The following is a 26,705-nucleotide window of genomic DNA, read 5'->3' as shown; positions in this document are numbered from 1 at the left end:
CATGGACTAGAACTGGACAGGCTCCTCTGTCCGTGGAATTTCCCAAGCAAGATAAGTAATGCGAAGATAAGAGCAAATCCTAACCTTATTGGGCTCCTGGATCCTAACAGAACCAGATTTGAAGAAAGAATGCAGTGAGAAAAGGAAATAAGGTATCTATACCATCTAGGAAGCTGTTGGGAGATGGAGCCTGAAGTACATTCGGGTTAATTTAAAGTTGAGGTAGGGTAGATGGGAATCATGGCAGGTCTCAAAGTCAGAGTAAGGTGTTAACTGATCTTGGCTATTTAAGAAATGTGAGGAAGAGCCAGTAAGCACAGTGGCTTCTAGCATATTCCCCCCACATTTTAAATATGTACTCCAATTTTCTGTATATAGAAGTGAAATAATATTGCTATCATAAATCTGAGTATTCAGGGTATTATTTTAAAAGGAAAACGTATGCAATCAACGTTTTTTAAAAGTTTGATTCATTCTGAGAGGCTTTCAGAATGCAATGCTTAGTTTTCCTTTTGCTCTGTAGCTATTACAGTAAAGACATTTATAGGTATGTATTAATAGTTCTGGGCTTCCCTGGTGGTTCAGATGGTAAAGAATCGGCCTGCAATGCAGGAGATCTGGGTTTGAACCCTGGTTTGGGAAGATCCCCCTGGAGAAGGGAATGGCCACCCACTCCAGTATTCTTGCCTGGAGATTCCCATGGACAGAGGAGCCTAGCAGGGTCCATGGAGTCACAGAGTCAGGCACGACTGTGTCTAACACCACCAACATGATAGTTTTAATATTTTCTTCTCTCATCTTAAAGACCACAGTTCCAAAAGGCTGTCAAACGAGTCTAGAATTCAAGGGAGGACACAAGACCATGGACTGGGGTAGTGTGGCTTTGGAAATTGACAAAAACAGGGTTCACCTGTAAGTGGTAGTGGTTCATTTGCTTAGTGGAGTCTGACTGCGACCCCATGGACTAGAACTGGACAGGCTCCTCTGTCCGTGGAATTTCCCAAGCAAGAATATTGGAATGCGTTGTGATTTCCTTCTCCAGGGGATCTTGGGCACCTAGAGATCAAACCCACCTCTCCCTCACTGACAGGTGGATTCTTGACCACTGCACCACCTGGTGGGGATTTTTTTCTAGGAGGCATAGGATCTAGATCATCTGAGTATCAAGAATTCCTTCAGTTTGGGCAATTTTTGAGACTTGGTATGGCAAGTTTGATAAATGGTGTTACAAAGGCAACAGCAATGCCAAGTAGGGAAAAGGGGACCGGGGAGGAGAGGAGGGTACGGGATGTATGTTAACAGTGATGGCCAAGGTGGCAAGAAGTGATTTAAAAACCAGAGGCGATGCGGGCCCCCTATCACCGCACCATGGCTGCAGTACCTGCTTTATTTGCAGTTCCTTCCGGCTGTGTTTACTGGTCTGTTTTTACTCTTTCGGGCACTACTTTGTCCTACCATTGCCTCTTAGTATTCCAGGTCTACATAAATGACATTCTCCCCTTATAGGGATTGCAAAGGAATTGTTGCGGAGCGTAAACGACCTTTGATTGCTAGGGCGGGGGTCTAAGCGATCCTTAACCCTGGGGGATCAAATAAATACAAGATGAAACACCTGTGGGCAGGCAGATGGCCCTGCCGCCTGCTGCGCGGCCGGGACTGGTGGGCGCGCGCGGGGGCTGTGCGTTTCTTCACTCCCCCACCCGCTCTCCGCGAGCCCTTTAAGGCGCCGGCGCGGCGCTTGCGTGAAAGTGCGAGGCGACGCGTGGCCGCACTCACTGGGCGCAGTCCGCCGAGCTGCTGCGTGGCCATGGACATAGGCGCCGATGAGTTTGAGCAGAGCCTCCCTCTGCTGCAGGAGCTCGTCCTGGGTGCGGACTTCGTGGGTAAGGCCCCGGGATCCCAGGCTTTGGCGCCGGAGCTGGCTGGCCGGCTCGCCTGGGGAGGGTATGGTTCTCGGGCGGCACCGGGCGGGAGAGGTGAGGCCCAGCCGGGTGGTCTCCAGGCCGCAGGAGACTCAAGCAGGGCCCCTCGGAAGGACAGTGGGACTCCTCAAGTTTGGGCAGTGGGATGTTGGTCAGCAGTTCCATTCGTAGCCCCCGTGTAGTCTAGGTGGATTGGGGTGGCCTGGCGTCCTCGCTTTGGCTCCCTGTTTTCCTTTCTCGACCTCACCTGGCTTCTCGAGGGCTAAGAAGGTGAGCCAATGCTTTTGCCACCTGCAGCGTTTATAGCATGAAGAGACTTGCGATGGTCTGTGCCTGGGGACTCTTTTTTTTTTTTTTGCCTTCCCTGCAGGTCTGGACATAGAGTTCACGGGCCTTCGTTCTAACCTGTCTGGGCCCCAGCAGATCAGGTAAAGCTAAAGCTGCCTTAGAGCTGGGCTGGAAAGCCTCTTCTGTGCCCTGGTTGGCCAGCGTTACTTAGTAGCAGGCACCCTGTTGGCAGCAGCTGGGCAGGACAGCTTTTTGTGGGGGAGGTTTGCGGACCTGGCTGGCTTTCCACAAAAGGCAGGTTCCCTAGTTGTTGTAACAAGGAAAGCGCTGCCCTGGTTGAGAGCTGCTAACCCAGCGTGGAGGCTGCTGCCTTGATAGCATCTCCTTGCCTCTGGACCGAGACGTCTGTTTTTCTCACAGTCTGTTTGACTTGCCATCAGAGTGGTATCTAAAGACCCGTCAGAGTGTTCAGCAGTTCACCATCTGTCAGATCGGTGAGTTTAACCTTCAGCTGTTTGTTATGAGTTATTGAAAAAAAACTTTTTTTTATTGTCTCTGTGTTTCCTACTGGTAAAACCTCTTTGGCGCCGTTCTGAGACACTGGCTGTCATTTTGCACGCTCGTTTGGTTTTTGGCCATGTCTTGCCTGAGAGACCTAACTCTTTAGAATAAGCAGAAACTTGATTTCCATGCTGGAATCAACATTAAGGCACTTGGACCATCTTCCAGGGGAAAGTGTATGTTTTCTTTAAACAAAAATCATACATAGCAAGATCATACTATAAATACGTTGTTCTGCATCTCCCCCCCCCCCCCCCCCCCCGCAAATAGAGCTTTTTCTGTACCAGCTTATACAGATTTCCGGTTCAGTTTAATTTTTTTTTTTTAATTGGAGGAAATTAATTTAAATATTGCATTGGTGTCTGCCATACATCACCATGAATCAGCCATAGGTATACAAATGTCCCCTCCATCTTAAATCTCCCACCCCATCCCTCTAGGTTTTCACGGAGCACCTGATTTCAGCTCCCTGTATCATGCAGCAAATTTCCACTGGCTCTCTACTTTACATGTGGTAATTTATTTGGCACTCCTAACTCTGTGTATCGTTTGGCTCTATCTTCTAATGATGAATGCTTTGGTTGCCATTTGTATGTGATGAAACAAGGTTGCATTGACTGTCTTAGCTCTTATGTATTACTGTGCACTCCTGAGTGTATGTGTTTGGTGTACTTGTAAAGGACCAAAGTAAATATTTTAGGTTTTGTGGGTCATATGGTCTACATATGAAGTTACAACAACTCAGTGCTGCCTTTGTTAATGAGGAATCAGCTGTAGTTAATACATAAATGAATGAGCATGGCTGTATTTCAGTAAAACTTTGTTTAAAAAAAAACAGGTCCTGAGATATTTTACTGATTGTTGCTTTTCCTGTGAATGAGTAACACCTGTGTGTGTTTGCTGTCTGGCTGCTGTTTTCTTATTTATTTGTCCTTTGCTGTTTTCTTATTTATTTTTGGATGCTGGATCTTCATTGTGCGGGAGGGCTTTCTCTAGTTGCAGTGCCCTGGGCTGCTCTTTGTGCATCCTTTGGAGCATAGGATGCTCTTGTTGCAGAGCACGGGCTTTTAGTTGCCCGAGGCATGTGGAATCTTCCAAGACCAGGGACCAAACCCACGACCCCTGCATCAGCCTGCAGTTTCGTATCCACTGTATCATGAGGGAAGTCCTGCTGTTTTTCTGTTGTGATTGTGTTTCTTAATTGTGAGACCTCTTTGAAAGTATGGGAAACAGCACTTGAATACGTTCGTATTGTTTCCCCCTTCTTCAAAGTCTTTTACTTTTGATCTTTTTAACAACACAAACATTTAAAAATTGTTCAAATGCATAAATCTTCATAGATTTTAGTGTTTCTTCTTGTTTTAAAACTATAAAAGTGTCTTGTAGAGCAACTATACTGCAATAAAAATTAATAAACTAAAAACTAATAAAACTGTGTCAGTATTCTGTGTTTGAACAGCCATTTACAGTTATTTCAGGAATTTGTGTGAATTACAGTTTGATGGTTCTCATGTTTTGACTCTTTCCCTTCCTCCCTTCATTCCTTTCTTCCTTCCTTTGTTTCTTTTTTAGAAGTTATCCTAAAGCCTATGTAGTAACTTTGGGTGTAAAGAACTGACTCTTGATTTGATACTCAGAGAGGCAAGAACCCCATAACAGTGCTAGAGGGGATATGTGCAGAACGTGTTTGAGTTAGCTTCCAGTGGCTTTCCTCTTGGCATTCATTCTGTCCACCATCACTCTTCTAGGATTGTCTGTGTTCTCCAGTATTGAAGGCGAGTCGAACAAGTATGTATAAAGACCTTTGGCGAAACACCTGGCTCTCACCTGTTTCTCTTCTCCACCTGCTCCCCCTTCAAATTCTGCTTCAGGCTCTGGCCCCCTTTGGCCCTGGATGCCCCATGGTCTCCCTGTTCCCAGGCCCGCCACCCCACCTCCCCTGCAGATGCCGGCTTGTCCTTCAAGTCTCTCAAAGCAGCACCATCCCTGGGGGCCTCTCCCAGCACCCCCGGACCTTCGGTGCCCCTTGCCACGCGTCCTTCACGCCCGTGTGTTTCTTCAGGATTGCAGTCAGCAGTGTTACAAGGAGGGTGACGCAGCTCCCAGGCCCAGCGGCCAGGAAGGATGTGAATGGCAGCCCCCCTCTCGGGGGGGTCAGACTGTGTGCCTTTTTTCACTGGCCCCCAGCACCAGTCATAGTACTTGAAACACAGCTGGCATTCAAATACAGCGAACCCTTGAATAACGCAGGGTTTGAACTGCCTGAGTCCACTTATACTCACTAAATACACACTGTGGTACTGTATGATCCACGGTGGAGTCTGTGGGTGCAGAGGGCCTGTGGCTAGATTTCTGGCTGTAAGAACGGCTGGTGCCCCTGACCACCATGTTGTTCAGGGGTCAGCTGGACTTCTCAAGGGGAAGGAGGAGCCCACTCGGAAGCCTGCTCCATGAGCCAGAATTTTAAGTGTTTTCTGTCTTTTTCTCCTTCTGTTTTTGTTTCTAGGTATGTAGCTCATTCATGTAACTTCTTCCTCTTCCCTACGACATTTGGGGTTTTGGACTCAGAGTTCTCTTTCCAGGCTTCCAGTGTTCAGTTTTTGAACCAGTATGGCTTCGACTATAACAAGGTATGGCCTGGGAGGAGCGGGCCCAGAGGGTTGAGGGGCCGGGTGTCCACCTGGTCCAAGTCTGCTTCCTGTCGCCCTTCTGACTTGTCCACGAACAAGCGGACGACAAAGGTTTCTTTCTCTGCTGTCATACAGATGATGCCACTGACTCGTTTCCTGGTCTCTCCCTGTCTTTAGTTTCTCAAAAATGGGATCCCCTATATGAACGAAGAACAGGAGAAGAAAATTAAGCACAACATCCTGACTGGGAACTGGAAAGTTCGCAGGTAAAGCCCGCTTCTCCGGGTGCTCTGTAGGTTGCTTTGTTGCTGGTGTGTTTCTGGCTTTGCTGGACGTGGTAACCTCACACCATCCCCTTAAGCTGGGCTCAGCCACACATGACAGCCCGGAGTGCTGGTATGCCGTTCCTATGCCTGAGATCAGAAACCTCTCACTGCATAGCGTGGGATGAAGGGGCAGAAGAACTGACTCTTAACTTGGTCCTCAAAGAGGCAGGAACTCCATTCCAGTGCTAGAGGGGGAAAATGGCTCTGTGGGACTTCCTGTGAGAGCCTTAGGGATTTTTCAAGGCAAGTCACAAGTAACCTTGACCATGTGGCCCTGTAGCTCAGCTTGGGCACGTTGCCCCGTGAGTTTGATCTGCTGTGTTCCCTGAAGGCAGGGTCTCTGCCTTGTCTCTTTGGCCTCCAGTGCCTGTTGTTGTATGTTAACCTGGTCGTGCTGTGGGGCTTGGGCCAGGCCTGCTCAGTGGCCTTGTGTGCTGGAAGGAGCCGGCCACCTGGGCCCAGGTCTGCTGAGCATTGTGTGGTTCTGAACCAATCCTTTAAGCTCCTTGGGCTTTCGATTCTTTGCCTTTATCGGTGAGAGGGTTAAATTAGACAGCTTTTAATTCTGGAGTGTTATGATTGTCTGGTCCAAATCATTATGTAACGTTGGAACTTTATCCTTGGTTTTATATAAAAATACTGCTTTGGAAGGGAAAAGCAACTTGAATTTTTAATCTTCTGTTATGTTCAAATGTTCGAGAAAAGGCTTTCCTTTTCTCCATGTGACACAGTGTTCTTGTATTTCTAACGCAGGAGAAGATGTACTTACCAAAGTTCCTTTCTTTTCCGTTCTTCACCAGATGGTGCTTTTCCACCTCTGAGAGGGGGTACTGAGGAGACAGACCCGATAGGGTCCCTTAGTGTTGGCTGTCTCCCAGCCCCTTCCCCCGACAGCCCGGTCAGCGGGAGGGGGGCGTGCCCCTGTGGGCAGACCCGAGGGTGGAGGCCAGGTGTTTGGTTTCCTCTTGCGACACAAGACTCGGAAAAGAAATGGTCTTTCTGGGGTCCATTTTCTTGCCAGGATCACAGGGTGAAAACGGGCGCCTTCAGGATCCCCACCTGCATTAGTGTTGTCTCATGTGCCCATTTTCAGCTCTCTGGACAAAGACCAGATCAAGGTGGTGATTGACGAGGTGACGCGCTGGCTGGACCTGGCGGAGGAAGGGGACTGGATGACCCTCCCTGGTATTGCTGGTAGGCAGGGGGCGGCCCCCCGACCTGGGAGCTGGGAGCGGGCACTGTCACCTGTGGGGAGCATCCCTTCTCCTCCGGTGGACCCTGGGCGTCGGCTCAGCAGACACATGGTCCCTGTGATTAGATGCAGCTCTGACCTCGGGTGGGAGGTTGGAGGGCTGTCCACCTGTTCTGAATTTTAAGGTTGAGGAAGTCAGGTTCCGCTCAGCACCATCCTTTTCATCCCAATCCTTAGTGCCCCCTGGACTCTTCCTTTATTTATTTCCGTTAATCTCTGAATGTTTCCCCCACAGTTCAGTGTGGGGTTGCTGCCCTACATTAGCAGTTCTCAGCCTTGGTCGTTGGACCCCAGGGGTTGTTGAGACCCTTTCCACGGGGTTCACGAGGTCAGAACGGCCCTGAAAACATGGCCTGGCTGCTGCTTGCCGCCGTCCTTGTGCCATCTGCACTGGCGGTCCCGCAGCCCCTGTGAGTGATGCCCTGGCGCCTGCGCACAGCTGGGCGTGGGAGCATCTGGCCACACAGCACTCATGTTCTTTGTTGCCACTTCCAGTTTAAAAAAAATTCTGACTTAAGAACCTTGTGAGTGAAATAATAGTTCTTAGTTTTATTAAATTTCAACATTTCATTGCTCATCTTTTACAATGTTTTGTGCATCAATAGAAGTATGGAAGAAATAAATGTGCGTGAAATATGGCTGCTGCTTCCTGCAGTACAGTGGTTACCTCAAGGAAAAGCACTTGGGCAGGATTTGTGTTGAGAGCTGAGTTAGCTGCCTTCTATTTTTTTTTTTTATTTTTTTTTTTAAGGAAAGTAATTTTTTTTTCTTGGCCATGCTGCAAGGCTTGTGGGATCTTAGTCACCTGAGCAGGAATTGAACCTTAGCCCTTTGGCAGTGAAAGCAAGGAACCCTAAACACTGGACTGCCAGGGAATTCCCCAGAGGAATATAATTTTCACTTGAAGGAACTGACTGGTTGTTTTGATGTGGGTATTTTCAGTCACCTTCTCAAGTGACAAAAGTAAGCCTTGTCTTCAGGGAGACTAACCCCTAGTGTTTAGTAGAGATGAAATTTGAGCTTTCAGTCAGAAACTGAAATTTGAGAAGACTTCATCTCTCACGGTTAGCTCGACAGCTTTATGAGACCTTTCTGATGAGATCAGTGGCCACATGTACAAGTGTGTCTTGATGGCATCGTATGATATGTGAGCATTTGGAAGGTGGTGTGTATAACTCAGGAAACCAGCGTTCTCCAGATAACCAGTGCGTGGTGTCACACAATCATAGGCAAAAGTGTAATGGGTTTATTGTTTTTCAAACCTTACAGTTTTTAGTTTCGTATGTATGGTTTTAATTTCTGACATGGTGGACATAAGACCTGTAACCCACACACACAAAGACTCTTTGGGGTCCTCCGTTTGAGAGTGGCCCTGAGATCAGAGACTCAGAGAAAGCTGCCCTGGTTCATGCCAGGCCACCCCTGTCACTTGGCCTGGGGACAGCGAAGAGCTGTCTTCCCACGTGCTCCCTCCATCTCTCTCCTGCTGCTGCCTGCGACGCCTCTCCTGAGGGGAGGGTGAGCTGCCCTGCCAGCATCTCTGGTGGTTCTGTGCAAGCCTTGTTTCCTTGCTGCAGGCTTCCAGGCCTTCGAGGTCCAGCTCGTACTGAGGAAGGCCCTCCCTGACATCTGGACGGTGCTGAGAGACCAAGGGGTGAGTTCCCACCTGGAGGGGCCAACCCCCATCATTTCTGTCTCATTTGGCCAAATCTGGCCTCTGTGAAAGGCTTCTTCCCCCCACTCCTTCCCGTTTGACATGAAGGACCACTTCTTTGGCCCCATCCCGGGATACTCCATGCTAAGTCCCTTCAGTCATGTCCGACTCTTCGCGACCACATGGACTGTAGGCCAGGCTCCTCTGTCCTTGGGATTCTCCAGGCAGGAATACTGGAGTGGGTTGCCATTTCCTCCTCCAGGGGATTTTCCCGACCCATGGAAAATGGGGATGGGACCTGTGTCTCTTACATCTCCTGCATTGGCAGGCGAGTTCTTTACCACCAGCGCCACCTGGGAACCCCATAGAGGCCTTGGGGCGTCTGCCTGGTGGCTCAGTGGTAAAGGGTCCACCTGCCATCGCAGGAGACATGGGTTTGATTCCTGGTCTGGCAAGATCCCACATGCCGCGGTAGAGCCTAAACCCGTCCACCAGCGGTGGAGCCTGGGAGCATTCCCAGGATGCGGGAGCTTGTCTCCCCCTCTTGCGCTCAGGTGATTGTGAAGAAGGTGAGTACTCAGCACCGCTGGTATCTTGAGACCACCTCCTGTGATCGAGAGAGCTGCTGGAAGGAGAAGATCCTTCTCTCTGCAAGGGGCTTTTCTGTGTTTTTCCAGATGCTGGTGAAAGCCCGGAAGGTAGGGAGAGAATTCTCTTTCCTTGGTCTTTTTGCAGTGTTTTGTATCCGACTGTAGAGACAAATGAGTCCTTCAACAGTAAACTCAGATTCCTTAAAATGAGTGGTTTCTTTTTGTTAACTAACTTTGTGGATCTAACCTTGTTTTACAAAGTCATGATAGACTAATTCAGGGAAAGACTGTCCCTGTGAAATATTACCATTCCCTTGCTCCTTTCGTGCACACAGGCATTTCAATACAAATTGACCTAAAACTGCTTGGGGACCGTGTGTGTCTGCTTCACAGCTTAGATCCCAGTGTGGCTGGGGCCTCAAGTCCCACTGACCCACTGGTTTGCCTTTCTAGCATTTAAGCAGTCAGGCTGCCTTTCATGGGAGTGGATTGCGTGTGGAGATGGAATTACCATGTCATCAGAATGCAGTGGGTTCTAAAGCTACACCCTTTGGCAGAGACAGCATTTAGTCTACAGCGTTTGTTTTATTTTTAAAATGTCATTTCTCTCACCTGTCGATTTCCTCCAAGTAGCCCTTAGTGGGACATAACATGATGATGGATCTGCTGCATCTCCATGAGAAGTTCTTCAGACCTCTCCCAGGTAGGGCAGACCCGTCCTTCTCCTTCCTCTGACCTCAGCTTGCCATCGGGCAGAGGGGTGGGCCCGGCTTTGTGCTCCTGAGGCAGCCCCTACAGGCATCGGGTTTCCAGAGAGGTCTGGCGCATCTGTGCCTGTTACTGTTTTCCTGGAACTAGGTGACTTTCTCGGAGAAGGCAATGTTGACCCACTCCAGTACTCTTGCCTGGAAAATCCCATGGACGGAGGAGCCTGGTAGGCTGCAGTCCATGGGGTCGCTGAGTCGGACACGACTGAGCGACTTCCCTTTCACTTTTCACTTTCATGCACTGGAGAAGGAAATGGCAACCCACTCCAGTGTTCTTGCCTGGAGAATCCCAGGGACGGGGGAGCCTGGTGGGCTGCCATCTGTGGGATCGCACAGAGTTGGACACAACTGAAGCAACTTAGCAGCAGCAGCAGGTGACTTGCTCAGGGAGAAAAACTTATATTTGATTGATACTCCCCCCCCCTCCCCCGCATTACAGAAGTTGTTCAGTCTCACTGTAAAACTTAGTGAAATCAGAGATGTGCAGGAGAAACAAACTTACCTTTAATCACGGCTGTGATTCTAACACTTTTTGCTTTTTCTTCTGTTTTGACTTTTCCATGGGCTTCCCAGGTGTCGCATTGGTAAAGTGCCTGCCAGCCAATGCAGGAAATGTAAGAGACCTGGGTTTCATCCCTGGGTTGGGAAGATCCCCTGGAGGAGGAAATGGCAACCCACTCCAGTATTCTTGCCTAGAGAATGCCATTGACAGAGGACCCTGGTGGGCTGTAGTCCATAGGGTCACAAAGAGTCAGTTGCACACACACATAATCTTAATTTGCTTTTTCCTTTGTTTTGGCTTTTACATATTTGACCACACGATGTATTTTATTCCGTTTGGCTTTTTTTCCACTTACCCAAAGCATTTATTTATGTCCTTAACCTGAAATCATTTCAGTGGCCATACGGTACTGTCTAATGACTGTCCCGGTCTTTTCCATGATGGATGCTGTTGGACACACTGCAGTGTGATGGAGTGTTAACAGCATGCATTCAAGAGTCATGCTTGAATCCTCATTCCATCCCTTGTTACACATGATCCTGAGCAAGTTACTTTAATGTAGCTGTTCTGTTTCCTTGTCTGTAAAATGGGGATGATCATAGTATCAGAATTGGGGATTAAATGAACTAACACTGCTCAGAGAACACTGTTCTGCTGTTCAGTCGCTCAGTCGTATCCCACTCTCTGCACCTCCATGGCCTGTGGCACACCAGGCTTGCCTGTCCTCCACTGTCTCCCAGAGTTTGCTCAAGCTCATGTCCGTTGAGTCGATGATGCCATCCAACCGTCTCATCCTCTGTCACCCCCTTCTCCCGCCCTCAGTCTTTCCCAGCATCAAGGTCTTTTCCAGTGAGTCGGCTTTTCGCATCAGGTGGCCAAGGCATTAGAAAACTCTAGCGTAGCTGGAAAGGGGTGAACAGTTTCCCTGAGATTTTTCTAGGAGATGAATTAATAAAACACCTCAGTTTGAGCATCTTGAGAGATTTGGGGAAGAATTAAGTGTCAAATAATCATTTCCCCCAAACTAAGCAGACAGGCAAACAAAGAAATTGCTGAAACAAAAGCTGTGGCAGAAAGGCCCCTGGAGGCGACCGGCTGGCCCCGTGGGGAGTGCTGTGCAGGTGCTGGGGGTGGTGAGTGGCCCAGGGCGGGGCAGGCGATCCTCTCACCTTGTGGGGGTCCAGAGCTAATGACCCAAACTGGGAGACCACTGAGCAGCATAAACTTTGTTTAGAAATGGTGGGAATACACACCAAAGGAAAAAATTGAAGATCTCTGCCATCAGGGAATAGGAAATGGGAGGTTAGTGAGGAGAGGGTGAGCAGAGAGATTTTGGTTTGTTGGTTTTGCAGTGAGCCTCTTTAAAAGGTATGCGGTATAATTTTGACAAATATGCAAATTAATAGGTGATTTTTATCAAGGCACTTACAATTTTTAACTTACTGGATTTTTCTCTGAACAGTTATTTACAGATTTCACATTTGCCTTTTCAGTAATATCTCTTTCTCCCTTTTACCATTGACTACAGCTTTGCAAACTGCATTAAGTAAGGTTGGTTATAGACAATAGTCTGAATTTAATGGAAAACTGTTCGAGTTCTGCTGTAACAAAGGGTAATGTCGGGTTGGTTGAAGATTCAGAAATCCTTAATGATGAGGAGCAAGGATGTTTTCAATTCCTGTTTTGTTTTATTTGCTTTACTAACCAGTGTTGGTGACAAGCTAGATTGGAGAATTTCTTCCCATTTTTACCAGTGAACTCACTTCTGACTACCTGGGTCTTTCCCTTCAGAAAGCTACGATGAATTTAAGCTGAATATCCACAACCTATTTCCTGTTCTCATTGACACCAAGAATGTGACAAAGGATATCTGGAAGGTAATTAAACTCCTTTGGGAAAGGAACACTTCATTAGTCCCAGAAACATTTAGCTTTCTCACTCTTTTCAGAAATTGTTTCGTGAACCCTTTTCTCATATTTTATAGCCAGTACTGGTTTTTTAATTTGACTACCTGTGAGTCATATTGGCTTATGTGTGATCTTTTTTTCTTTCTCTCATTCAAGTTCTCATGCTTTGACTTATTGCTGTCTAGTTCATGGGCTTATTTAGATGGGTCAACAGAACAACTTATTCTAGAGCTTGGTAGATACCTTGTGTGTGTTTCAATGTGCTTAAAAGTTGTCAGGGTTGGGGGGCAGGGACCCCGCTTGAAAAATTTTACAGAGCATTCAGGTCAAGGAATTTTAACCCAGATAACAAAATCACCTGAGAAGGTGAATACTGATACCTGGGCCACACCTTTAGCTCCTCTGGTGTGGAGGGGCTGGGAGCGGCATTTCTCCAGCTGACAGGTGACTTCTGTGGTGCGGCTGGGGTTGTGCACTGCCCATGGAGAAGAGAAGCACCCAGCTAGTTAAGATCCTGCTTAAAAGTTAAACTGAGTGTTCTAAATAAAGCCTTAAGCTGACGCCACAGAACTGGGACTGGGTTACTTGGTACGTCTTTGCCCAGGGACACACTGCTCGCACCTATATTTGCAGCTCTGATGGTGTGCTGTGATGCTGCCCTTCTCTACGTAACTGAGTCGTAGGGCAAAGTGGGGAGGACGTGGGGGCTGATCTGAGGGAGTGAAGATAAGGTGAACTCTAGGACTTGGTGACCTGGCAAGTCCTTAGACTGCCCAGCGACCATATGAGTCCTTGGCCACAGTCTGATGCCATGGAGTCCTTAAACACTTGTCTTTGAGGGAAGATGGTATGAGTTGTTCGTGGCAGTGTTTGTTTTTTTTTTTACTGGAGGACAATTGCTTTACAATATTATGTTGGTATGTGCCATACATCAACATAAATCAGCCACAGGTATACATATGTCTCCTCCTCTTGAGTCTCCTTTCCACCTCTTACCCCATCTCACTCCTCTAGGTTGTCAGAGGGCACCGGGTTGAGCCCCCTGGGTCCACAGCAAATTCCCACTGGCTATCTGTTTTACATACGGTAATACATATGTTTCCACGCTACTCTCCCGATTTGTCGTACCCTCTCCTTCCCACACTGTGCACCAGCTGTTTTCTCAGTCTGCATCTCCTTTGCTGCCCTGCATATATGTTCATCAATACCATCCTTCTAGATTCCACATGTATGTGCTAATATACAGTATTTGTCTTTCTCTTGCTGGCTGACTTCACTCTATGCAGTAGGCTGTAGATTTATCTACCTCATTAGGACTGACTCATGCATTTATTTTTTTATAGCTGAGTAATATTCCATTGTATATATGTATGTGGCAGTTTTTTTCTAGGCTGGGTTATCGGGTCCCAACCAAGTACACTAGGTACTCTGTCATCACAGTTAAGGAATAAGGACCAGATGTGTGTGAAGAGAGAGGCGCTACAGGAGGACCTGGAGTTTTCAAGGTCTTTTAATGGCCACTTGGTAATACCCGAGGTGCTCGCATGCTCAGTCGTGCAAGACTCTTTGTGACCTTGTGGACTGGAGCCCATCAGCCCCCTCTGTCCATGGGATTCTCCATGCAAGAATACTGGAGTGTGGGTAGCCATATCCTTCTTCAGGGGGTCTTCCCAAACCAGGGACTGAACCCTCATTTCCCTCACTGTAGGCAGACTCGACCACTGAGCCAGCCACCTGGGAAGTCCATTAAGCAGAGAGGAAACAAAACCTCAAATGTCTTACTCTCCCTCATTTGTTTTCCATAATTACAGGAACTCAATTTCCCAAGGGTTTCAAATCTTTCAGAAGTTTATGAAGTCCTGAGCAGGTAAGGAGGCTGTTTTTGGTGGGTGCTTAGAGAGCAGGGGTTCCCGGCTGGGCCAGTTTTGCTCCCCAGGGCACCTTTGGCAGCACCGAGACATTTCAGTTGTTTCAGCTCAGGGCGCTCCTGGCACCCCGTGAGCAGAGGCCAGGATGCACAGGAGAACCTTCAACACAAAGAATTCTCCAGTCCCAGATGTCACTGGTGCTGAGCTGAGGAATCCTGTTCTAGAGGGGAGGGGGCCTGGGAGGGCACTTAGAGCTGTTTGATTTCAGTTCAGTTCAGTTGCTCAGTTGTGTCTGACTCTTTGTGACCCCATGATCCATGGTGTTTTCTGTTGGGCAGGGTTTTATTCCTCTTGTGATCTGTTTGATTGTTGGAGTGATAAGCTCCATGGGAACAGGTTTTATTCTTCCTTTGCACTCTTTCCTTTGGGCCTAAACAGTGCGAGGCACAGTAGGTGCACATTAAACTTCTGAGGGACTGAATGAACCTGGCACCTGGTCAAGTTCCTGACCTTCCCATGGGAATAGCAGTCCAGTTTTCCCTCATGCCTGGCCATACGGCGGACATGTGCTGGTGGGAACATGTTGTCTGCAAGGAGGAGGCAAGCGAGGAGGGGAACCCCTCGCTGGCGTCTGACGCAGTGGGCGCCCCTCCCGCTTCCCTTCCATCGAGCCCTCTCCTGGATCTCTCTTATTTTATGGTGAGGGTTTTCCTCTCTTTTCTGCGTGCTCCCCTGTGGTCCCTTCATCTCTCGAGGGCCCCTCCGCAACTCTCTTCTTCCTCCTTACCGTGCCCCTGGGTGACTGAGTCCACCTCGTCAGCCTCAGCAACCGCTTCTATCCCACCGGGGCTCCAGACTCCTGCTTGCTGTCCTTGGTTGTTCCTGCCCCACGAGGCCTGCAGGCACCTTCTCAGCCCCCCTGCTCCCCTGTCCATCCGTCAAGCCTGCTGCTGTCAAGTTGCTGCAGCAACTTCTGCCACCCCAGCGCCGGGCTGACAGCATCTGTGCAGGTGCTGAATCTAGACCTCTTTGGCTTAAACCCCAGCTTTGCGGCTCACTGGCTTTGTGCGTGAGCTTGAGAGAACGGCTTAACCTCTGCATGCCTCAGTGTTACCACCTGAAGAGGGGGAGTCATTGCACGGAACGCCCATGCTGGCCCTGAGGGTTACACGAGCTCGCACCTGGGAGGGGAGCTGGGGCTGTGCCCTGAGTGTTGTCCACACTTAGCGGGACGTCCACTGCCGGGGCAGATCCACGGCCACCTTGCGGCCCAGGCACATGCCGCTTGACAGATGAGGAAACGGCTTCACAGCTAGTAAGTGGATAGGGAGGCGCCAGTAGATTTTGTTGGGAATCAAATGAAGGGAAGATTTCCCTGTTGAGGGCTGCCCTCATTCACCCACGTGCCAGGACCGAGCCCTGGAACGCGTCCCAGAGCCGGACTTCCCGTATCTTCTAGTCTAGTCCTGTGAATTTTACTCCCCAAACGTCCTACACTCTGTTCCTTTTTTGGCATCCTCAAGAGTCATTGCTTTCACTGAGGCTTTTACCTTTTATTCCCGTGGTGTTGGGAGCTCCTACCTGGTAGCTGGGTGTCCCTGACCTACTTTATTTCTTGTGCTGAGTGATCACCACTGGAGTGATCTTCTACAATGTGAATTCGACTGGACCGTGTTTCTGGTCTGTCTTCTGTGGTTCCTGATGCCCCCACGCATCACCCGAGCTCTTTCCCGACCCCCTGCTTTCACCGCGGGCTGCAGCCACACTCACGTTTCAGTGTCACGGGTCGGGGTTTGCCCTTTCCGTCGTGTCTCCGCCTGCTCTTCTCTCGGCTCCAACACCTGGTGCCGCCCGCTCTCCACTCAGCCCCACTGATTTCCTGGGGCTCAAGGCTTCCTGTAAGACCAGCACCTTGGGCACTGCATTCCTAGGGTGTGCTGGACAGTAAGGCCCCGAGGGCAGAGCCGGCCCGGAGTTGGTCCTGGCGCCTTGGCTGGGGTCACACGTCTGGTAGATGCTCAGAAAGATGCAGGTGGAGCTTCTCACATCTCTGTTCTTTCCTCTGTCCTGTTGCCGGGTTACCGAGACCCATCTGCCCATGCCTAGATCCCTGGTTTTTGTCTGCTTAAATTTTACATTCTATTAGAAGCATAGTTTGTTGTGATTTAAAAAGAGTCCTGGTACTTACTCTGTGTGTGTCTGTACACGCATGTGCACAGTCACGTCTGACTCATTATGACCCATAGACTGTAGCCCACCAGGTTCCTCCGTCCATGGAATTCTCCAGGCAAGAATACTGGAGTGGGTTGCCATTTCTTTCTCCAGGGGATCTTCCCGACCCAGGGACTGAACCCACGTTTCTTGTGTCTCCTGCAACCACAGGCAGGTTCTTTCCCAACTTCGCCCCCAGTCCCAGTACGGAGGGCACTTTTGGTTAACTCGAGAGGGTGAAGGGAGCACACAGAGGGGTCGTTTTCAGTGAACATTCTTTACCTTTCTTCTCGCCTAGTGACTTGAATCCCACCAAGAACTCCGGGCCGGTGATCATTCACGCCAGCAGGTGTGAGAAGTACGGTAGGTCCCCTGGGCCGGGTTCCCACGTGGTTGGCACGGCTTTGAGGTGCTGGCGCTTAGGCCAGTCCCCACGTGGAGGTATGGGGGTGCTGGGTGGGCCTTCTCCAGCGCCCTGTCCATGTTGTAACTCCTTCCTCCAAAGGAGCAGTCCCGGGGGCTGCGGGTCTGTCAGGAAGCCCTCGGCTTCCATGGGTCCTCTTGCCACCGTGTGTGTGAGGGGGACTAGGTCAGGGTGGCGTGAAGCTGGGACAAGGGTCATGGTCTCTGGAGGAATAGCCATGGGTGGGTTGTGTGTGCATGGCCGACGTGGGTGTGGACCTGGGGGCCTGGGGGCATGCCCTCTCCCAGGCTGTGTTCTAACAGCTGTCCTCGTGCTTCTGGGGAAACCCTGCAGTGGAGACCAAGTACCCCCATGAAGCAGCATACGACGCCTTCCTGTGCGGGTCAGGTGAGCGCCGCTGCCCCTTCCAAAGTTGGGGGGGCTTGCGTGTTCTTTGCAATACTCCCCCACCGCCCCTGGGCACCCCCCCACCCCATTTACTTCCAGGTGGGCGGCCCCTTGGAAGTAAAGCCTGAGTTTGCGTATCACGATAAGGTGGGCGGGTGCGCCTTGGTGTCTGTCACGTTGCTAGCTTCTTCTCTTCCAGTTCTGTTGAAAGTGGCGCACCTGCTCCTGTGGAAGGTACACAGGTGAGTGTAGCTCTCATCCTGTGACCGGTCCATGGTCAGGGGTGAGTTGGGGCCACGGGGCACCCACGTTCTCCCAGAGGAGGAGGACACATGTTGTGTAAATGACATGTTCATGAGTGGCGGGCAGCTCACCTCCATGGGCGGCCTTCCCCCCGACCCCTGGGCTGGTCCCTGCCCTCCTGCCTCTTGTCCCGGCCTTGGGAAAAGTCCCTGTCAGGCCAGGCCGTGGGCGAGGCTCGGGTCCCAGTGCCATGTGCCCGCTCCATCTGTTACCCTCCTGTTTCCTCATACCGTGTGAATCACAGTGAGCTGAGAAAACAGACCCAATCCGGGGGACAGATAATCCGTGCCGGGTTCATAGTCGGGCTGGGGGAGAGGGCAGGGACTTGGAATAAGGCACCTGCAGGGGAGGTTCTTAAAACCCCAGACTGGAATTGAGCTGTGCGTTCTCAGGGCCTCAGCCTCCCGGACGCCTGCAGGGCCCTGCTCGTGGGCACCAGCTGCACATGTGTGCCTCACTCTCAGCAGCACCACCCTTGCCGCACACGTGTGCCCAGTAGGATAGAGCATGCCCGGGGCAGGAGCCGAACAAAGCTGTGTTCTCTGGGGCTGACGTAAAAGTTTTCAGACTGTACCCTGTTCGTCTGGGTATTGCCTGCATTTGTCCATTTTGGCAGAGGGTACCATACTGGCAACCCACTCCAATATTCTCGCCTGGAGAATCCCATGGGCAGCGGAACCTGGCGTGCCATGGTCCATAGGGTCGCAGAGAGCTGGACACGACTGAAGCGACTAAGCACGCATGCACTGTACATGGAAATAGCCTGTGACACGCGGTGTGAAGCTTGTAACCTAAGTGAGACACTGATAGCTTAAGAAATCCACCCCCTCCCTGCCCCCATCCCTGTCTTCCCTGCACCCTGACAGCGGGGAGCAGTGGAGCCTCTTGGTGCCCTGGTATCTGGGCCTTGCCTCCTTCATTTCTTTTACTCCTCACCACCTAACCACCCTCCTTGGTGTAGAGGGGTTCCGTGGCAGCCCAGGCCCGCCTGACCCCATGGCCCCTGCTTTCTCGGACGTGTGGCGGGGGCTGGTGACAGAACCAGGCCGTGGGGGGAGGGACGGCCCTTTGGACAAAGTGGGGGGTGATGCCCTCTCGAGGGGCGACAGAAGGGACCTTCCTCTCATTCTCTGACCTGTGGCTGGTGTTTGTCAGCCCAGAGGTGTTCACCGAAGTGTTGCCAGCAGATGGTGACCCCTGGACGCTCCCCCTGGGCTGGGGCTATGCTGAGAGCTCGCTGGTCATGAGGGGGACATCCAGCAACAGGAGCCCTAGAGCTTGCAAGGAGGGGTAGGAGGGTGGTGTCGGGCAGCGCAGTCCCGCTGTCCCCAGGCCCCAGCTGCGGCCGAGGGCCGGGCACGGCGCCCGTAGGCTGAGCGCCATGGCGTTTTCCGCCCTCGCAGCGCTGTTCCCATCCCCGAGCCCAGCTTCCCGCTCTACCTGGACGTGCTGGTGCCCTACGTGAACCAGGTGAATCTTATCCGAGCCGGGGTCCCCAAAATCGTAAGTAGACTTCACTCTGCCCTTTGTAGGGGAGGGGGACAGGCTCGTGCTAGGATGCAGCATGCTCCTCTGGGCTCTCTAGGGCTTCTGACAGGAGCCAGACTCAGAGTCGAGAAGGGTGCTCACACTGAGCCTGTTATTTATTTTCTCTTGTTTCCCTGCCAGAAGCAAGGTGACCTCGCTTGTTCCTTCTTTCTCTCCCACCACCACCACCCCTTGCAGACAGGGCCTTTCCTAGTTTCTTTTTCAGGATGTTCAAGCTGGGTGGGTGGTCAGTCCGTAGGAGCTGTGGGAAATCTCTTCTCCTTCCTGCCTTCTAGAACAAGCTGGGTGGGTGGTCCGTCCATAGGAGCTGTGGGAAATCTCTTCTGCTTCCCCTCCCTGTCTTCTAGAACTTTGCGGGCCCAGACTCCCCTGGCATCCGCCCCCCCATCCTCATCCTCACCGTCAGGAAGTGGCCTGGGGTCAGCGAGCAGCAGGTCTACTGCGAGTTTCAGAACCTCTGCAAATTCGACGTCAGAAGGCTCACACGGAGCCAGTTCCTGCTCATGACCAATAAGTTCAAGGAGTAGGTGCCTGGGCTCTAGGCCCACCCCGGCCCCCGGGGAGCAGGCCCGGCCCCTGCGTCACTGACCGCACCCTTCCCTTGGCAGCACACGGAGCATCCTGAAGGAGTACAAGGGCCACCCGACGCTGCAGATCTCCCTGTACCGCTACTGGAGACACTCCCCGAACATCAACTGCCTGCTACAGTAAGTGGCCGGCACGGAGCTTGCCTCGCGGGGCTGGTGGTCCCCAAGCGGGGCGAGTCGACACGGCTTGCTGGCTGGAGTGTGTTGTGAAGGGGTCGTAGACGAGCATGGTGGACCTCTTTGCGACCCCCATGGATAGTAGCCCACCAGGCTCCTCCATCCATAGGATTTTCCAGGCAAGGGGACTGGAGTGGGTTGCCATTTCCTTCTCCAGGGGATTTTCCCGACCCAGGGATCAAACCCAGGTCTCCCACATTGCAGGCAGATGCTTTACCATCTGAGCCACTAGGGAAGCCCCTCCTGTAGGGAATAGCAGATTATTACTCGAGCATCTGCAATGCAGTGGCAACCCACTCCAGTGTTCTTGCCTGGAGAATCCCAGGGACGGGGGAGCCTGGTGGGCTGCCGTCTCTGGGGTCGCACAGAGTCAGACATGACTGAAGTGACTTAGCAGTAGCAGCAGCAGCAGACAATGAACAGGTGAATAGCGTGGTCTGGTAGGTGATGAAAGAGAAATGAGCAGGGTCAGGAGGCAAGAGGGGTGGCCTGGGGGGAGGTTGCTCTTTGAAGGGGAAGATGGGGGCCCTTGTCGAAGACTGGCCAGGAGGGGAAGGGAGTGAGCCAAGCACAAGGACAGTGGAGGGACCAGCGTCCGTCCAGGCAGAGGGGGTGGTGGAGAGGGGGCCCTCAAGTGGGGCCTCCTAGTGTTGTCGAGGGGCAGCGAGAAGCCACCGAGACAGGACGGAAGGAGCAGGAGGCAAGGCCGCAGAGTCTGGCAGGTCCTGATGGAGCGGAGGGCGCTGGGTGAGGACCGGGGGAAGCTGGGTCTCCATCGACAGTCCTGGCAGAGCAGTGGCGCATCGCTCCTCACTAAGACACTGGGGGACACAGGGCAGGAGTCGTCAGGAAGCCAGGCCACCTGGACACACCATTCCATTGCAGCTTGTACCCCTCGGTGACAGAGGGGTGATGGGGGTGGTGGAGCTGGGAGCCGACAGACAGGAGCAAGGTCAAGTTTAAATCCAGGGTGTGGTGTCTGAGCAACTGGGGAGATGGGACTGCTCTTAACTGAGCTTCAAAGGTTTCAGATTCCCATTAGGGGCCAGACCCACTGAAAACCACGTCATCGTCGTTGTCTAGTTTGCATAAAAACTCCTTCTGTGTCAACTGCATGGTGGTGGTGGAGTCGCTCAATCGTGTCCCACTCTTGCAACCCCATAGACTGTAGCCTTCCAGGCTCTTCTGCCCGTGGAATTTTCCAGGCAAAAATACTGCCGTGGGTTGCCATTCCCTTCTCCGTGCAAGCCACACCATTGGCATATAAGTAGTTCTTTATGTTATAATCCCAAGAAACTATTCGCTGTGGCTTGTGTATGCATTAATACTACTTGTTGTCTGCTTATAAATTAAACCTTTCTTGTTTTGAAGTAAGATGTCTTTTTTTGTAGATGTCATATGATTAAGATATCATATTTGTAGATGTTCCTTTTGAGCATCTACATATATGAAATTAGAGAAACGTTAAATAATATAACCATGGGAAAATAATCTGCAGAGTTGGAAGCCTGAGCAAATGTTTCGATAATAGGCAATGAAACCAGCAAAACAGGCAAGATATTTTGGTGACAACTAAATTTAAATGAAATCTTCATACAAAGTCCCATTAAAATAAATGCTGAAAATTCTGGAGAGAGCAAAAACTCTTGGCTGCTCAGCAGTCCGTTTGCCTCTCCTCCTCCAACGTAAGCCACCAGGGAGGATGCCCTCTGCGTCCCAGGGCCGGTCCAGCCTCAAGAAAACGTGGGCTCCGGAGGCACACAGAAAGAACATGCCATCCGGGCAAGCGGAGGGGAGAGGGGGCGGAGCCCGCGCCAGCCTCTCACCCGCCGGGTGCGGCCGGGGGCCTCCGCGTGGGCCAGGCTGCTGACCCGGGTCCTTGTCTTGCAGAGTGTGCGGCGTCATTACCTCCTGGGCCTTCATCGCGTTTCTCCTGGGAGGAGCTGGCCCGTGAGGGCAGCGAGGCCGCCTGCAGCTCCGTCCTGTCTGCACGCGACCCCCGCAGGGCTGTTTGTTTGCTCACATCCTCCGTGCAGATGGATCGGTACCGTCCTCACAGGGAACTGTGTTCTGGTTTCAACGTGAAAAAGTCTGTAAATATTATCACCGATAAGTCGATAAGTCCTTTGTTTGTGGCCCAAACGTTTCTTTCTATAAATGACTGAGGAGAAGTAACATCTCCTGGGCGTTTAAGCTCACGTTCCAGAGCATCTTCTGAATGGACAGCTAGGCATCCAGCGGAGCTGGCCACTGAGCGAGCCAAAGGCTCTGTTATTTCTGGCAGAGAAATCATTAGCCAATCGGTTGACAGGGATTTAGGCCTTATAAATGGCCTACATTTTAGTAAAGGGGAAAAGTAAAGCCAAGTGTCCATGTGCACAGGTGTTGATCTGTTTTTATTTATTTTGGGGTTTCTCTTTGGGGTTTTTTTGTTTGTTTGTTTTCTGGGTCAAAAATAGTTTTTACTGAGGAGAAAAGACTCCAGCCTACAAATGTGCTACTTGTAGTTAAAATTTTATATGTTTAAGTTGCAGAATATAGTATTTCATAGGTTAGAACAGAGAACAGTTAATATCAGAATCAGGGAAAATGCCATGCAGAACAAGTAAATAGGACATCGTATCGTTAGGTTTGTGTAGCTCAACTCTAGTGAGTGTAAAGGCAGGTTGATTTTCCTTATTCATCTGTTCACTGATTCAGCAAATATTTACTGAACTTCTATGATGCCTAAGATGTTAGAACGTGTCTTTTGGATGTTTATGGTAATAGTCATTTAGTTTTTGTTTTTTAACTGGGTTGCCATTTATAAAATTACACATGGCCCCTGATGTTTTGCTAAGAAGCTTCCCCTCAGATAAATAGGGGTAGAGCAGACTACGGTTTTATGGTCCATGTTTGAGATAAACATTATAAACCCTAAAGCATTAATACTCACTTTGGAAACAAAGTGACCCGTAGCACAGGTGTGTGCCCCGAGACAGGTAGGATCAGATTCTTTTCTTTCCTCAGCAGTGCCGTGCACGTCACTTGGCTTTATCGGGAGCTGTTCTCTGTTGGGGGTTGAACTTGGCTGGGCTGTGTGCTCAGCCTTGAACTTGATTTCATTATTCAGCAAAGCCTTGAGCTCTGTGCAAAAGAGGTTTTTTCCTCTGTAAAAGCAGAAGTGTTAAGAGATGGCAGTCACCCAGAAGAAGAGATTGGAAGCTGCCATTCTGGAACTCCCCTGTCGTCCTGGGGTGTGAGTGACACGCTGACCGATGGGCTGCTGTCCCTACAGCCTTCCGGGCAGCTCTTGTGTTCAGACCAGTGAAAGGCTTCCCTCGGTCGGGGGAAGGTGGCTTTGTCCATCTGTCCACACAGCGTCTTAGGGGAATTTTTTTCTTTTTTTAATTTATTTGGCCACACCAGGTCTTAACTGTGGCATGCAGGGAGTCTTAGTTGGCAGCATGTGGGATCTAGTTCCCTGACCAGGGATCGAACCCGGGCCCCCTGCACTGATAGCACTGAGTCTTAGCCACTGGACCACCACGGAAGTCCTGGGGGATTTTTGTTTTGTTTTTGTCTTCCTGTTGGATATTCCTTTGTGTATGCTGTGGAAAATTCCCACTGTTTATGGGCTTTTGGGACCCTGTCTCATGGATGTGAGCCGTGCAGTCAGTAAGCAAACCTGGGCAGTGAAAACAGATTTCTCAGCTGAGCCTGTGCAGTGGCCATGTTGACCTCCTGGCATCAGGGCGCTGAGCACTAAGCTGTCTTAGTTCTGGAGCAAGAGACCCTGTAGTGGTTTTATCGGACGTTACTCATTTGCTCTTTAACTCTTTGTTTCTTCATAAGTTGTTGTGGAGTCCGTGCTACGGGCGCCCTCACCAGGGCCTCTGCGCTGCAGTCAGCGTCATGCCGTCCGTCCGTCCGTGGGGACCCTGGCTGGCCGCATGGTCTGCTTTCCCTCCTGGAGAGGCTTTGGTGGTGGGATCTGAGCTGCTCAACCCATGACCTCAATCGGCTTCCATTTATTAACTTCCCTGAGGATTCTCCACGGGTTCCGCGCTGGAGGTGCCGAGTCCAGGAAGCGCCCTGCTTGTACCACCTCCCACCCTGTGTCCCCAGACAGAGCCTCGGGGGCTTGGGGGGCAGCTCTTGGGCTCCTGCCCCCGCTCTCTCCTCAGCTCAGCTAGTTCTTCACGTCGGTGCATCTTGTGCCGTGCCTTCCCCATCATCAAAGGAAAGAACCAAAGTGAGAAACAGATAAAGCAGACTCTCCCCTCCAGTCTGTGTATACATATGTGTGTGTGTGTCTCACGTCTTCCTTACCCACTCGTTTGCTGATAGACTTCCATTGTTTCCATGTCTTGGCTGAGGTGAAGATTGCTGCAGGAAACGGTGGGTGTGCATATCTCTCTTTGATAGTTTGTTTTCATTTCCTTTGGATATATACCCAGAAGTGGGACTGCTGGATCATATGGTAGTTTCATTTTTAATTTTTTGAGAAACCTCGACGTCGTCCTCCATAGTGACTGAACCAGTTTACAGTCCCACCAATAGTGCACACGGATTGCCTTTTCCCCACATCTTTGCCAATACTCAACTTGCAACCTGTCGACTTGCAACCTGTCGTCTTGATAATAGCCATTCTTACAGATGTGAGTTTATCTCATTGTCTCATTGTGGGTTTGTTTGATTTTTTTTGGCTGTGCCACTGGCTTGTAGGGTCTTAGTTCACTGATCAGGGATTGAACCCAGGCCCTGGCAGTGAAAGCACCAAGTCCTGAATCCCAACCCCTGGACCGACAAGGGGATTCTCTTTGTGGGTGGTTTTGATTTGCATTTCTCTGACGTGGCTCAGTGGTGAAGAACCCACCTGCCATGCAGAAGGTGTAGATTCAATCCCTGGGTTAGGAAAATCCTCTGGAGAAGGATATAGCAACCCACTCCCAGTATTCTTGCCCAGGAAATCCCGTGGACAGAAGACAGAGGTGGGCCACAGTCCACGGGGTCGCAGAAGAGTCCGTCACAACTTGGTGCCTCAGCAACAACAAACAGCAACGGTTAGTGACGCTAAGCACCTCTCATGGACCTGTTGGTCATTTGAATGTCTTCGTTGGAAAAATGTCTCTCTGGTTTCTCTGCCTGTTTTAAAATTGGACTGTTTGTTTTTTTCTTCATTGAATTATGTCAGTTCTTTATATACTTTGGGGTGTTAACCCCTTATCTGATACAGATTTCCCCCACTCTCTGAAAGCAGAGCTTTCCTATGAAACCTTCTGAAAGCCCCAATGGAGCAAAGTGAAGAAGCAGTTACCTGAGGACACATGTTGCTCGTAAAATGTCCAGATGGATGGGGATAAAGCACAGATGCTCATAGACAGTGCGGACCATAGAGTGGGGTGCCGAGGTGCTAGAGTGTAACTCCTGGGGGAGGAGCCTGGTGACGCCAGTCTTGCTCTTGAGGTGACGCTGCCCCTAGGACTTCTTGCTGCAAAACAAATACTGAACACTGTCTCTGCTTTTTATCTTTTTCCATAAAAATGAAAAACTTGATTCCTTTCAGCTAGGAAGATCAGGTACTAATGTAGGCCTTTTGAAAAAGCAAAGTGGCTTAAAACCAAAAGGAGATCTCTCCAAGGTTGTGCAGCTCTTTCTCCCATTCTGCAGGCTGCCTTTTTGTTGTGTTGATTGTCCGTTTTGCAGCGCAGAAACGTTTAAATGTGATGTAGCCCCACGTGTTGATTTTTTTTTTCCTCTTTGTGCTTTTGGTGTCATATCCTAAAATCATTGCCAAGAGCAATGTTGAGAGGCTTCCTCCTTATATTTTTCTCCTAGGAATTTGATAGTTTCAGGTCTTAGGTTTAAGTCTGAGCCCCTTCGAGTTACTTTTTGTGTGTGGTGTAAGATAAGGGGTTCATTTCATTTTTCTACTGTATTCAGTTTTCCTAACACCTTTTGTTGAGACAACCCCTTCCTAATTATATGTTCTTGGCTCCCTTAAGAAATATTAATTGACCATATTACAAGATCTTAATTTTATCTTTATCATTCATTATAAGAACTCATGCAAGTCCTCTAGAATGTTTTATGTAATTAAGAAGGGTAAGGAACGTTCCTGGCAGTACAGTGGTTGAAACTGTGCATCTGCTGCAGGGGGCCCAGGTTCGATCCCTGATCAGAGCACTAAGATCCCGCATGGCACAGCCCCAAAAAAGGGGGAAAAAAACAAAGTACTGAATATTTATGGATGGACATTTCTTACAATTTCGTGTCTATAGGACTTCACTGGGTACCCTCCCTTCTCCTTGCAGCAATGTAACTGCTGTGGAAACAGGACTGATATTAATATTCTTACAGATCTGAGCAGACAGGGATCCCCATGAGAACTGGGGATGAGAAGGCAGGGAACTAATGTACAACCAGAACTGTGGGCTTATTTGGCCATGTAGAGTCTTATTTACCTGAAGACCTGAAAACTCCACTTTCCACTTGTGGAAGAAATGAGCTAGTCTTACCTTTAAGATCGCCACATGCTAGTTTTGATCCAGATACTCTGCTTTTGTGTCTTCCAATAAATACAATGTGTGAAATTTCTAATCTGTTTTGTCCAGTATTTTGTTTAAGTCCTCTAGCATCTACATTTGCCTTGACTGACGATCATTCTGAACTTTTTGGTTGTTGCTGGTGTCAGCGCTCCGATCTCTACTTGACTTTTGGAACAAGTTCAAGGGCAGAGACCCACAAGGCTGAAGGAGCGGTGTGGGTGATGGCTAAATATTGTGACATTATCTTGGGCAGAAAACAAAGGAACGTCAT

At 50.2% G+C, this 26,705-nt stretch overlaps 1 protein-coding gene across 4 annotated transcripts; it reads left to right on the top strand.

Moving 5' to 3' along the window:
- The first annotated feature begins 671 nt into the window (after nucleotides 1-671).
- PNLDC1 (PARN like ribonuclease domain containing exonuclease 1) lies at nucleotides 672-26,486 on the top strand. 4 transcript variants are annotated; one of them, XR_006542253.1, is made up of 20 exons: nucleotides 1,075-1,883; nucleotides 2,293-2,350; nucleotides 2,631-2,704; nucleotides 4,520-4,559; nucleotides 5,278-5,401; nucleotides 5,579-5,667; nucleotides 6,821-6,921; nucleotides 8,557-8,633; nucleotides 9,188-9,331; nucleotides 9,857-9,926; nucleotides 12,284-12,369; nucleotides 14,211-14,266; nucleotides 16,777-16,841; nucleotides 17,236-17,289; nucleotides 17,489-17,531; nucleotides 18,996-19,095; nucleotides 19,488-19,663; nucleotides 19,749-19,847; nucleotides 21,795-24,949; nucleotides 25,147-26,486. XR_006542253.1 is itself a non-coding variant. In XM_044924026.1 (19 exons), exons 1-19 carry the CDS (start codon nucleotides 1,604-1,606, stop codon nucleotides 21,856-21,858), a joined length of 1,767 nt encoding a protein of 588 aa, XP_044779961.1. In that variant the 5' UTR covers nucleotides 672-1,603; the 3' UTR covers nucleotides 21,859-26,486. The 4 variants fall into 4 exon arrangements, 3 of the variants coding, with proteins under 3 accessions (XP_044779961.1, XP_025150102.2, XP_044779962.1); XM_044924026.1 differs by having other exon boundaries at nucleotides 672-1,883; nucleotides 18,996-19,062; nucleotides 21,795-26,486; XM_025294317.2 differs by having other exon boundaries at nucleotides 21,795-26,486.
- Nucleotides 26,487-26,705: the final 219 nt, after the last annotated feature.

Source organism: Bubalus bubalis, chromosome 10 (assembly GCF_019923935.1).
Source record: "Bubalus bubalis isolate 160015118507 breed Murrah chromosome 10, NDDB_SH_1, whole genome shotgun sequence".
NCBI classification, from domain to species: domain Eukaryota; kingdom Metazoa; phylum Chordata; class Mammalia; order Artiodactyla; family Bovidae; genus Bubalus; species Bubalus bubalis.
This window is presented reverse-complemented; position numbering and strand designations above follow the sequence as displayed.

Excerpts from the sequence above, each read along its gene's own strand:
- PNLDC1 (XM_025294317.2), top strand. The coding sequence starts at position 1,604 with ATGAAACACCTGTGGGCAGGCAGATGGCCCTGCCGCCTGCTGCGCGGC. Across the intron at positions 2,705-4,519 it reads GTTCACCATCTGTCAGATCG|GATTGTCTGTGTTCTCCAGT; the intron begins GTGAGTTTAACC and ends TCACTCTTCTAG. Across the intron at positions 19,096-19,487 it reads GAGCCGGGGTCCCCAAAATC|AACTTTGCGGGCCCAGACTC; the intron begins GTAAGTAGACTT and ends CCTGTCTTCTAG.